Here is a 14,049-nt window from a genome sequence, read left to right as displayed (position 1 = left end):
GATTTATTCATTTTTGACATTTGATTTTGTCAAATATCATATTTATAATGTAATGAAATTCATTTTTATTATACATAGAGTGATATACATAGTATAAATGAGATCAAGAAAATTCTAACTTTATTATAAAATATGATGTAAAAAAATTTTTCATATGAATCTTCGTTTTCACGTAAATCAAATTTGAAAATTGCAACACAAATGGAATTAATTTTTATTGAATATGAATGAAAACATGGATCAATATTATGATCCACTCTAAATATAATGAATAAACAAAAAATGTAGAATAAAATTTTATTTAATTAGTTTCAGTTCTTGTTTTTGGAAAAATCAAGATCAAAAATTTTCAAATTTAAAAATTTTTTGAAAACTAATTTTTAAATGAAAAAAGTGTATTTTACATTTTTTGTTTATCTTCAAATTTAAAATAATTTTTTATCGACTTTTTTATTCATATATTATAAAGAATTAATTAATTTCACTTATATTTAAACAATTTTGAGAATATTTTGATCCATTCGAAAACGAAGCTTCCACGTAATTTTGTTAATCTTAATTTCTATCTTATTTAGAGATTATTATAAAATCTCTTTAACTCCACGAAATTAGTTCTGTATAGGATGTTAATATATTCGTAAAATACCTTTTAATTCTAAAAATCAAAACAAATACCGAAGTTAATAAACAAAAATATCGCTCGATCGTTTTATTTAAGTTATAAATTTTAATTCAATTTAGTCGAAATTAGAAACGAAATGGAAACAGGACGAGATAGAGCATTATATCCGAGTCTTATTTCAATCAAAGTAAACTTGAATTCCTTATTCCTTCCTCGAATAAGTTAATAAATAAATTTCAATCGACATTTTTTTACAACTTTTTTTATTTTAGTCTCTAGAATCGATCTTCCAAAGGTATCTCATGAATACATTAACCTTATCTTTTATATATGAAAAAATGTATCTAAATCGTCTGAATGAAAGGAGATAACGTAATAACGTTGATAGAATAAAATCTCGTAATAATATAAAAAATCAAATTTATATAAAAAGATAAAACTTCAAAAGAAACTGGCCATATAAAATAAATTTGAAAGTTGGATTTTCGATGAAAATATAAAATCGTGCGAACAGTATTGCTTTCGGCGAAATGATCGAATCGGTGAAAAATTCAACATCTGACCGAGCTAATGGATACCTAAGAGATTAAAATTCTATAAATAAAAATTTTACTCTTAATTTGAATACTAACGACATTGAGAAAAAAAAATTCATTTTTAATAATAGCCCAATGTAATAAAGTGCAGCCACGTTACCTTAAACACCAGGGGCAACGCCCTGCAGAGATCCTTGTCGAAGATTTTTAACACCGTGTCCTTAGTGATGCGTGGCGGAAAGATACTGCCATCGGTGCCGGCTATCGAGTCGCATTCTGACGTGGTCCAGTGGCCCAGGTTCCTTTTCCCGTTGTAATTGTCCAGGATCCCATACTTACCGATGTCCTCTTGCCCGGTGTAAATTGTGAACAAATCGGGCATGGTCCCATTTTTCCCGTACAACAGACCGAACTGATCGTAGGGCAGTTTCTGCTCCTTCGGCACAACGTCCTTGGCCAATTTGAGCAACGGATCCTCGTAACCCCATAGGAGTTGGCCGATCGACACCTCGACGAACGGTTTTATTCGAAGGATGTCCATGATCGAGGCCATCGCTAGCCTGAGGAAACGAGCTGCATACTTGGATTGGCTGGTGGCCGAGAGCATTGGCACGTTTGGCACTACGACCAAATCCTCCTCGGAACCGGCTGACAGTTCCTGCAATTTTTTTTCACGTGATTCTTACTTTTTTTTTTTTTTCGTGAGAGGATGGAAATGAAACTTGATTTTTAAATAAATCAAAGGGAAAGGATTCGAATTTAAAAGTTTACGGAATTTCGAGATTATGGAAAGTTTTTTAAAAAATCGAAAATTTCGAAATTTGCTCTTTTTTTAGAAAGAGAGAGAGATTTTGTCAGGGATTAAGAAATTCGATTTGTGAAATGTAACGAATTTTTCTTCAAATTTAGATATTTATGATATATTAATGATAAGAATAGTTATCTTTTGGCTTGTAATAGAAATTAAATTTTTATGCATTATTTATATTTTACTTTTTTTCTGTGTGTAAATTATTGTACGTGGAAATGATTAGTGAAATCTTATTAATTAAAGTAAATGTAGAATTAAATTTAATTATTTCTACCAATTATTATTTATTTCAAAGATTTCGAATGATAAAAATAACGAAAACTTTCGAGATTCGAGAATTCAAAATTAAACTTCTGTTTAACTGTTTAACTTCGAAGAAGTTTTTGAGATTTCGAAATTTTGAATGAATGTTCCATTCCTAATATATTTATCATCATCGTTAATGTCACTGATTTTTAATGAATATGAACACAATGAATACAAATTATCAATTTTCTTATTTTTTGCACGTAATATTTTAATCATCAAATTTAAAATAATCAATTTTTTTAAAAAATTTTAAAACTGCTGATTTATATAATTCATATAATTATTTGAATAAAAATTTTTTAAGATATTTATTTTCTTTAATTTCAAAAATATTTAATACAATTTTTCTGTAAATTTTATATAAATAAGTATAAAAAAGACATTTTAAATAAATGTCCAGCAAATAAAAAATAAATATAAAATATAAAATAAATTAATTTTTTTTAAACAATTAAAATCAAGTTCTTAGTTTCATTTTTACTTTCTCTTTATAAATAATCAAGTTTTTTGTAATACATCAATCATTATGCTTTTTGAAAAATCTTTTGATAAAATATAATTTAATTTGTAATAAATAAATACATAAAATATGTAAAATTAGATAAAAAGATACTAGTATTAAATAAAAAAATACTGCAATTGATTTTTAGTTTTTCTAACAGAAGATTTTAATTTAGAATGCAATTTTTAAAATATTGTTTGTGGTTTTTTTAAAAAGAATCTATATCACGTTTTTATATTGATTTTGTGTACATTTTTTTTTTTATATTTCAAAAATATTAGAAAATTTATTTTATATAAAAAAATTAAACGAAGATAAATTAATGCAATTTCTTCAATTGATTTTATGATAAACGATTCTAATCATTCTATTTATTTGAAATGAAAAAATTATTAATCTCTTCTTTATTATGAGCATAATTATTGACTTGAATTAAAATTTTGAGAAAATACAAAAAATTAAAAATATGATAATACTTCAAAATTAAAACAAAAAAAAATGATATTTTAATATTTTTTATCATTACCATGTCAAAAAAAAAATAGAAATATTCATTTCAAATTTGAAATCGATCGTTAATTAGAACTCAAAATATCGTAAGAAGAATTTGAAAAAAATATGACTTCGAGGAAATCGTATTTGAAATCTTATACTAAGCACGTATACTTGTGACTAATCAACCAGCTAGTCCGGAATAACATTCTTTTTCCACGTCCGCAACTTGATTAATTTTATGAATCAAACAAATCTTTCGACAAATATATTTTTAAGAATATATATATTTATTTTAAAGAAATAAAAAAAAATTGATCTTTTAAAGATTTTAAACTAGAATAGTTATTAAATTCATAACAATTCGTTAATCCTTTTTTTTATTTTCATTGTTTCTTGAAATTATTTCTGTATTTCACTCGTAAAACAATTTTCGATTAGTAGAAAAAATATTAAACAATGTTTTAAATAGATTAAAATATATATTAACTTGTTACAAAAAATGAATGATCAAATTCTTAATAAAAATAGATATTGATATTTATAATTTCATTGAAAATAATATTTATTTATTTTTAAAATTTGATTCAATAAATTTAATATATCTATTATTAATTGATTCAATTTTATTTATTAATCTAATTAATTTTTATTAATAATTCATTTTATTTCTTATAATTATATTTTTAATTATAAGAAATTATAATTTTTAATGAAAAATTGTTTCTTCTTTTGATGCAATCTTTCTCGAAATTTTTTATTAATATTTACAAATTTTTTATATTATTTTTTTTAGATTTAAATATTAAATTTTTATAAGAAGATACTTGTTAAAATGATAATTTAATATTAAATTTAATATTATAATTCATTGTAAGAAATAATTTGCTTCTTTATAATATTTTTCAGTAACAACTGTTATTAATGATACATTTATTCATTTATTTTTAATTTTATAAACATATTTTTTTTTAAATATTTAAATATCAGAAAAAATATTCATGATAAAAAAAAATATATTATGCAATATTAATAGTTTTTTTTATAGATTGACGCATATGAAGATCAATTTTAAATAAAATTCTATAATTTTTATATATATATATATAAATATATATATATATATATATATATATATATAGATATTTATTATTATTATTTCTTACAAAATTATACTATTATCGAAAAATTTTTAATTTAAAATATTGTAGATAATTTAAAGTTCATAAAACTTATTATATAAAAGATATTTTCTAAATTAAAAATTTTTATAAGATTTATAAATTTATATATTATATTATATTAACAAATTAAATTATTTTTTAAATTGAAAATTTTTCGACATTAATACTTTAATAGTTTTTTTTTTTTTTTATAAATAAGCAGTATGAATTATATTCATTAGTATATTAAAAATTATATAATTCCCTTTAAAAAAATGAAATCATATGATGTTCATGCGTCAATCTATAAAAAAAAATTAGTGTTATATAATATATCTACATTCTGTATCATTCAACATCTATATATTATTATATTATTTAATTTATTAATTTATTGTTTTTACATCAATTTTTTTAAAACATTTCTTTATATCATTCATATTTTTATTATTCTATATTTAAATATTTCCTATTGAATTGAATTCATTCATTATTAAAACTAATATTTCCATTATTAGATCTAATATAATAATAAGAGAGATAAGACTTTTCAGATAATAGAACACAGATATTTCTTTAATGAATTACTTTATGTTATATTATTTTAACAAAAATAATTGCTTAATTTTATTATATTATTTAATTTTTATTATAAAATTAAGGATTTCATACTTTTTAATTTTTGCAAAATTGCAGAAATTTTTTAAATTATATAATTATACATATATATACAAATTGAATAAAATTGCATTCCATTTGAATTCCTATTGAATCATCGAGGTTATTTCAATGCATTCCTCTACTATTTCTCTAGTATTTAAAATATCGTTAACAATATCTTCTTAGTTATAATTTTTATTTTATTTAAACTATTTTCTGTAATATTAATATATTTTCTATTAATATATTCTGTGTAATAGATTTATTAATAGTTTTTTCTGCATCTTGAGAATTGAATTCTGTTTGTTAATTTTTCAATTTCATGAATTAAAGCTTTTTTCATATTCTTATATTATTACGAATAGAAATAATGTACAATTCGAATTATAGAATGTTTGATGAATATTTATATATTTTTGATAAATAATGAATATTTGTATCAGTTTCTAGTGCTCTTGTACTTCAATAACCAAGGACAATTATTGATTATTTATTATATACAATATTTTGATTATATTTGACTTTTGATCATTATTTATCATTATTTATATCATTATTTTTCATGATGATTCTCAAGTTTTTGAACAAACAAAATTCGATCAAATTATATATCAAATTGTATACATAATGTTTGTAATATTACTCAAGATATATAAGAATAAATTATCTTTATAAGTGGTTTAAAATAGCATATTTGATATTTGGTTATAATTATAGGATTTATGTAATACTATACATGAATCATGCAATGCTACGACAATCATTGCTGATGCTAGTCATTGATTTAATATAAGAAATCGAAATGAATGTTTGTTTATATCTAGAAAAAAACAAGTAAAATTGAATTTTTCATATTTTTTTATTATCATCAATAATTATTACATTTAATAATAGCATTGTTTTTTTTAAATTCCATAATATATATATATATATATATATTGTAAAAAACAAATGTATGCAAAATATAAATAATTAAAATTAGCACATTGTGTCATCTTTATTTTTTACAAATATTTACCAATTTTCTATAGATTTCATTTAAAACAGATCTGATTGTTGTATTTGTATTAAAAATTCTGTTTATATATAGATAATTAATTACTATAATTAATAATTACAAGTGTTTACTTTATAAACAAACAAATTAGAATAAGTCTATTAATTTTTTATTTATATATTTAGGAATTTTGTTGAAGAAAAAGAGAAACCAAAAGGCCAAGAAAACCCAGAAAAAATTAAATATAGAAAAAAATTTTATTTAAAAAATGAAAACAAAATATCAACAAAAATATTAAAAAAAAAAAAATGTTAAATTTAAAAAAAAGACACTGAAAGTGGCGTTAAGAAATACTATGCTAACCGTTACAAATAATCCTACTTATATTTTCCTTTCCATCGAAAGTTAACGGACTCCTCTTTCGATACACGGTGGAGAGAAATTGGAACTCATGTTGGTACGCGGGTGCGCAACCGGTAAAGATATTGTTCGATCGTTCGCACCCGCACACCGACCCATATTGTTATCGTTGTCCGCAAAAATAACAATACTGGGAAACACGGGTGGCAACGCGTGCGCGCGCGTTACACCTTTCGAAGAATCGTGCCACGTACACGTTTACTTCTAATTCATGGAACCACATTGCTCCGCTATTACGATCTTACCCAACTCTCGAGTTCTGTTGATCGTTACCAACCAACACACCATGCGTTGCGTCATACTGCGCGAACCGACTTAACTCTCCCGCGAAACGAGAAACCACTGTGCTACTACTGCCTATACCCCGCTCCATCCCTCGAACAGACGTAAAACTGGTGTGCATATTTTCCACGTCTCTCTACATTCTCTCCGCGGTTTTCTAATGTCGGTGAAAAAAAAAACTTCGTTTCTACCTGTTTTTCACGCCATATACAACATCGATGGTTTTTTGTATACTTCTGGCTCAATAGGTAAAACAGTTGCGTATAATTTTTCTCCATAGTTACATAATACGGTGGAACTTCTATATTCGTTATTAATCCTGAAAAACGAATATGGGATTTTTTTGCTTCTATAAGAATTAATGAAGAAGGAAATAGTTGTAATTCTCAACTTCGAATCAGGTTAATAGATAGATAAAAATTTAAATTGGAATTTAATTTTATCGAGGAATTGTGAGATTTTATATATTTATATATTACATTTTATATATTTTAACATAATTTTGTAAAATATGTTCTAATAAAAATATTAATAATATAATTAATAATATAATATAATTGTTTAATTGTTAAATAATATAATAATTTAATAATATAATTGTTAAATATTTATTGTTATAGTGTATTTTTTATTTCATAATCATAGTGTTATTTATATTGATAAAATTTATTTTAATAGATATTAATTTTATTTTAATTGATCTAAAAAAGTTGATTCTCGAAAAAGTTTTATAGTTTGGCCATGGCCTCATAGAAAAGACAAAATGACTGATCATAACTATTTATGGAAAATAGATGTGACAAAATAGACCAAGGTTTTGTTTGTTGACCATTGAGAATATAAAGATTTCTAATATTTTTCTTTGATTAATTCCAATTCATAAAAATTGCTTCTTACATTTAGATTTAGAAAATAAATAGATGAAAAATATTCTTGTTACAAATAAATAGCAAAAATATTCTTTTTCAACATTTGTGTTAAAAGTTACATCATATACATAATATTACATATATGTATAATATTCCATGAAATCAAATTTGGTTTATTTATTATAGAATTTTTTTCCAATATTTTTATCAGTTAATTTTTCCAATGAAATTAAATTTATCATAAGTTTTTTATATCGATGTACATTGTTTTGAAATTATTTCATTTTTTTATTTATTTATTGATAAAAATGAAATTTACGAAGATTTAAATTTATTTTTTCAACTAAAAGAATAAAACGAAAAGAAAAGAATAAAAAGAGTGGAAATTTATGGTATATAGATATTATCTTCCATATTATCTTGGATTATTATATTGAAAAAATGAAAGAAAAAAGAAGTTACAAATTGATTAAAATAATGAAAAAATTATGCATCGAATAAAATATAAATAAAATGATTAAAATTTTTTTATTTTTGAAAAAACAATTCTGCAGGATATTGGAATTTTAAATATTTTAAAAATAAATGGAAGTGATTTTAAATTAGAATAATAGAAAATTCCAAGGATTTTATTAGAATACTTTGTATATAAAATATAAAAAATATAAAATATAAAATATAAAAAAATTTGTAAACATGTAAATTTATAATCGAGAAAATATTATTAAAACATATAAAAAAAATAAAAAGAATTATTAAGATAACTCCAAAATATTAATGATCTTTAATTAACAATTAATATATAATTGATATATAATTTATTACTATGAAATTTATTACTATGAAATGATATTTATAATTTTTAATTTTATTATAAATATGTATTAACATCTAATAATTCGATGATTCAAATTATTTAAATAATTAAAATCTCATATGATATATTATAAAATGATATGTTATATTATATAATAAAATATATATTAAATATGTATTTAATATTCAAAAAAAGAATTCATAAACATCACACAAACTAAAATATAAAATAAAAAATTAACGAGATGTAAATTAATAAGATGAAATAGAAAAAAAGAGAATCATTAAAATGCAGATTAAAAATACTTATAAAAGTAACAGGGACATTAATAGCCAAAAATTATTTTTTATTATTATAATTATTATAATTATTTAATAATTATTTAATTATTTAAATTATAAGCATATTAATATATATGAAGATATATTCATGAAAATATTTTTAACTTATACATATTCAAATTCATTTGATCTGAAAATTTTGATTTGAATGAAAATTCAAGTACATGTAAAGCAGCATATAATAAATAGTTTTCAGCATATTTTTTTTCAATTTTTGATACATTTTTATTTTTTCTAACAATAAATTGAGACAATATTAAAATTTGAATACTTCGTAATTTAAAATTTTTCTTTATTTAACATTATAAATATGTTATGATGTAAATTATAACATAAATTACGACTACCTTGAAACTTTGATCTCTTAAAGTAAGAAAATTTTCTTAAAGTAGTATTTAGTCAAAAGAAATTTTTCATTACTCCATATATAATATAATAATTTTCTAATTATTAAATTCTACACACAAAGTTTCATTAAAGATAAATGAAATTTTAATTTTTTAATTTTTTTTATTTTCCTTATTTTTAATGAAATTTTTTATTCTTTTAATAAGTATATAGAGTGTATAATAACATAGAATAATTTCTTTTCTCATTAAATATTATTTTAAAAAAATCAAAATTTTAGTGTATTTTTTTCATTTAGTATATTTTTAAACATAATTTTAATAATGCAAGATGGAGCAAAATTTTAAATTATAAAATATTCTGATAATATTCTATTATCATTCTGCTATAAAATAAATGCAGATGAAATTCAAAAATTAAAAAAAATGCTTAAAATCTAAAGATTGATTTCATCTTTTCAAAGAGATTTCTGATTGACAAAAAAATTACTTCATGTGTAATCTATTATGTAATATATATACACAAACTTTCATTCAAATCAGAATTTTGAGATTAAATGCTATGTATTTTTATAAACCAATATACACATTATATACATATTCTCTAAACTAATTAAAAATAGAATTCATTTAATAATTTCATAATTTTTTAGATATTTATTATGATTAATAAATATTTACGAAGGAAAATCCAAAGTTTTTATGCAATCTAAATTTTTATATATAAAAAGTTGTAGTTCTTGCTACATAAAAAGCATTTACATCTATTAGATTTTGCAATATAATAAGTTTTTTTTCATATTTTTTTCAAAATATAATAAAATGATAATTTTATGTAAACATTTTTATATATTAATTATTACATATTAATCATTTTGCATAACTTATTTTTGCCATTCTTATATAATAATAAATAATTATATATTTCTTTATAAAATTCTTTTTATATTATATTTTTGTATTCTGTTTTTTTTTTTTGTAAAAAATTCAAATACAGTAGGATTATAATATATTTGTGCATTTTTGAAAGATTATTTGAAAGATTAATAAGTAAAAACAAGACTACTAAAATTGGTGTACAAAAATGTTAAGACTTATTTATTAAGTTACAAGTAACAAGAAAATTATGGATTTTTATGCAAATTTAAATTTGCATACACAACTACAAAAATAAAAAATGAAATAAAAATGTTTATTTTATCTTTTAAATGTCACAATATGTACTTGAATTGGACATTCTATATCTTTTTGCATATCATATGCATCCTGTAGATTTTAGTATATTTAAATTTTTTTGAATAAATGTATAAATTTCCTCAATCTGTTGTTATAAGCAATTTAAATGAATGAGATGGAAATAGAGTGAACAGAAAGCGTAACAAAGATAGAACTATTTTATCCAAATTTGGATTTCTTATAACTTGATGAGTAAATCTCAATCGACATTTTTCCATAACTTTTGTTTCTACTAGAGTCAATCCAAAGATTGAATCCAAAAGATATCTTACAAATATATTATATATATGTTTCCTTATCGATATTTTAATATTTTTATTATACATTGAATGATTTTGATTTGCAAAATAATAAATAATAGAAAAACAAACGAGTAAAAATCATCAAAATATGATGAATGAAGATGGATGAGGTAAAGTTAATAACCAAACTGTAATGATATTTTTGTCGTAATGTACATGCATCCACATACACATATATATCGTATGCATTATATGTATCAACGTAGTGGAAAATTACTTTATTTTCAGCACGTGAATGATGCTTTCAAATTCAATTGGGCCCAGTACTTTTTACTATTAATGATGTGGTTAAGTGGCAAAATTTCATAACAAAAGTACTCTTTTGTAATGCTAACAGACAAGAAAACCTTTTATCATAGACGCAACCGGACTTATTACACAACCTAATATATATTATATGTCGGAGAAGAGTTATACAGCATCGTTCAAAGCTAATTTTCACTTCCTTCACTAGATATTTTTAACACTTTCTTTTGAAATGAGAAATTCTGTAATAACATATTTCAGAATTGTTCATTACATTGTTTTTAATGTTCTGAGTAAGAGTTGAAACAATTTTCGAAACTGTTTCATAAATTTTATATCATAGAACTTTTTTAAAAATGTTCTCACATTCAATTAGAATAAATAAAAAGAATATTTTTTCTTGAAAATACAAGTTTTAGTTTGAACAAAATGAAATATGAAAAATTATGAAATATAAAAATTTCTGTTTTAACAAAAATATAGATTATAGATATCATAAAAATTCTTCATCATTGTAATAAATTCTGAATATTATTCAGAGAATAATATTATAATGATTTCTTATTTATTATAATGATAGATACTAATAATACTACAATGATATTATATTTTTTGTCCTAATAGAATATTATATTATTAAATAAAACTAATATCTAACAGTTTGATAATTTTATTTATTTTATTAAATTTTTTCTAATAAATGTTCAAATAACTTGTTTCCATGAAACATTTATTTATACAAATTTTAAAATATTTGTTTTATATGAATTCAATGTTTTTTATTTCCATATGAGATACTAAACAAAAAAAATAATAGTCGAAATTCAATATCTCTATAGTTTATTCATGTCACATTAATATCTATTAAAAAAATCATATAAGCATTTCTTTTTTTTATTATTGCGTATTAAATATTTTTTTTATTCAAATTAAATTAATTTCAATTATTATTTATTATCGTACAAATCAATTTCATATAAAAATTATTTGATTAAAATTTTATTTTAAACAAGTATTCAAATATGTATTATTTCATCAAATTCTAAACTTAAATGGAATAACAATTGCTAACAATTGATCGTGGGCGTTAGAAAAAGAGATTTGATAGAAAGAAAAAATGAGATAGTGATATTCGAAATCGAATATTATGTTTGTGTATATTAAATATAAGAATAAGAAAGTCTAGGTCAACAATCTTTCCCGTTACTAAAATAATATTGCTTTGTTCTCAGTTCTGGATCATAATGTATATCAAAAATAAAAGTGTAAAAAAAGAAATTAGTGAATTTGTAATATTCATTCGAGCATACATAAAAAAAGCAATTGCGATTGCTTGTATTTTTTATGGATACGTAATATTAACGTGTAATATAGATTCATATTATTAATAAGTGATATCCAGATCGATTATTATTTTCCTCTGCATAAGAATAAGAAATATTGAGTGCAAGAGTGAAATAAAGATAAAGATTTGTCAGTGATTTGATTGGCTCATATTTAATAATTTGAGATTCAAATTGACTCAAGTATCATTTTAGACTTTAGACACTTTTTTGTACATGTGAAAATAACTAGTTAAAAAAACAATTGTGCATTCAAAAACACATTCAACTTTTTAAAATTAGAAATTTTATGGAAATGTGTTTTCTTATAAATTCTTATGAATTTCTAAGATAATTGTAAATAGACAGATTCAAATACAAGTATCATATGACAATTCAACTATGGATTTAAATAAAATGTTTATACCATAAATTTATTCGAGATAAGTTTTTGTTAAATATGTACATTATATTACATTATACTGAAATTCATTTGAAATAATCATTTATTGTAAAATGTATTTATTTTCGTTGAGAGGCTACGCAAGTGTGACATTGCAATAGTCTATTGCTACGCATCCGCTTGAGCATTTTCGCTCTTTCGTTGTCTCACTCTATCTAATATAAACTTAAAATGCTTATAACTCGTTAATTAAGCCTCATCGAACATTTTATATGAATTTTTTTCATTGTTTTAATGGCCAAAAGTCCATTCTCAAAAAGGTGAATTATGATAAAAATGTCCTAATATTTTTATGAAATATATCCTATACACAGATTTTAAAATATGGAAAATTCCAACATTCAAAACGATTTTTATTTTTAATGCGATAATAGGAATTACTACCGCAGTATCAAAGTGAAATGTTATTTACATAATTAATTTTTTAATTGGTCAATTTATAAATAAAATCAATTAATTTATGCGCAAAAAGATTAATTATGAAAAAAATTTATTCAGATGGAAAAACATAAAAATAAAAATGATTTTATTCCACAGTTATATATGGAATGAAATCATATCGGCAAAATGCAAAACTAATTAAATCAAGATTCATAAAAACAATTAGACGTATAAATTTCAAATAAATTATCATTCATTATGTTAACATTATACTTCTATTTAGTATTTTATATTAATTGCAAAATAATTTTTTCAGTATTATTGTAAGTTAAACATTTTTTTCCAAGCAACATTTTATTTGTTCTTTCTTTTTCAATAGATAATAAAAAAAATATCCTAATTATTTTTTGCGTATTTTACACTTTCTAAACCAATTTAATCACAAGTTTTTTATTTATATAGAAAAAATTATTACATTATATAAAAAAAAATTTGATATTTTTCATCAATTTTATACTATTGCATTTGATCAAAAAATCTATTGCTAAATGTAGTAGTAGAATTGCTTTTCTATTTCTCAAATAAATAAATGATTTTTTCCAGGATGTTAATATATTCGTGGAATTTTTTTTGGAAAATCGATTTTAGAAATTAAAACAAAGATAAAAGTTGGTACAAAAATGTCAATTAAGGCTTATTTATTAAATTAAAAACAATTTAAATTTATGTTAGATAAAATAGGCATAAGTTTGCCTCGACTGACATTTTTCTAAACCAACTTTCATATTTGTTTTGGCCTCTAAAATTAATCTTCTAAAAACTTATATATATATATGTCTTTTTATATGTATATATAGACATCTCATTTCATTTTGTCACTTTCGTTTTCTCAGTATTTATTACGAAAAATATTTTAGATAAAATTTGAAAA

General features: G+C 21.1%; 1 protein-coding gene across 2 annotated transcripts in view; it reads right to left on the bottom strand.

Moving 5' to 3' along the window:
• LOC409228 (scavenger receptor class B member 1) overlaps positions 1–14,049 on the bottom strand; it is a 46,782-nt gene that overhangs the window by 7,071 nt on the left and 25,662 nt on the right. For both annotated transcript variants that reach the window (XM_026445919.1, XM_026445918.1), the window contains one exon: positions 1,319–1,816. In XM_026445919.1, coding sequence (XP_026301704.1) covers positions 1,319–1,816 — 498 coding nt within the window. The remainder of the gene's footprint in view (positions 1–1,318; positions 1,817–14,049) is intronic.

Source organism: Apis mellifera, linkage group LG16 (genome assembly GCF_003254395.2).
Source record: "Apis mellifera strain DH4 linkage group LG16, Amel_HAv3.1, whole genome shotgun sequence".
NCBI classification, from domain to species: domain Eukaryota; kingdom Metazoa; phylum Arthropoda; class Insecta; order Hymenoptera; family Apidae; genus Apis; species Apis mellifera.
This window is presented reverse-complemented; position numbering and strand designations above follow the sequence as displayed.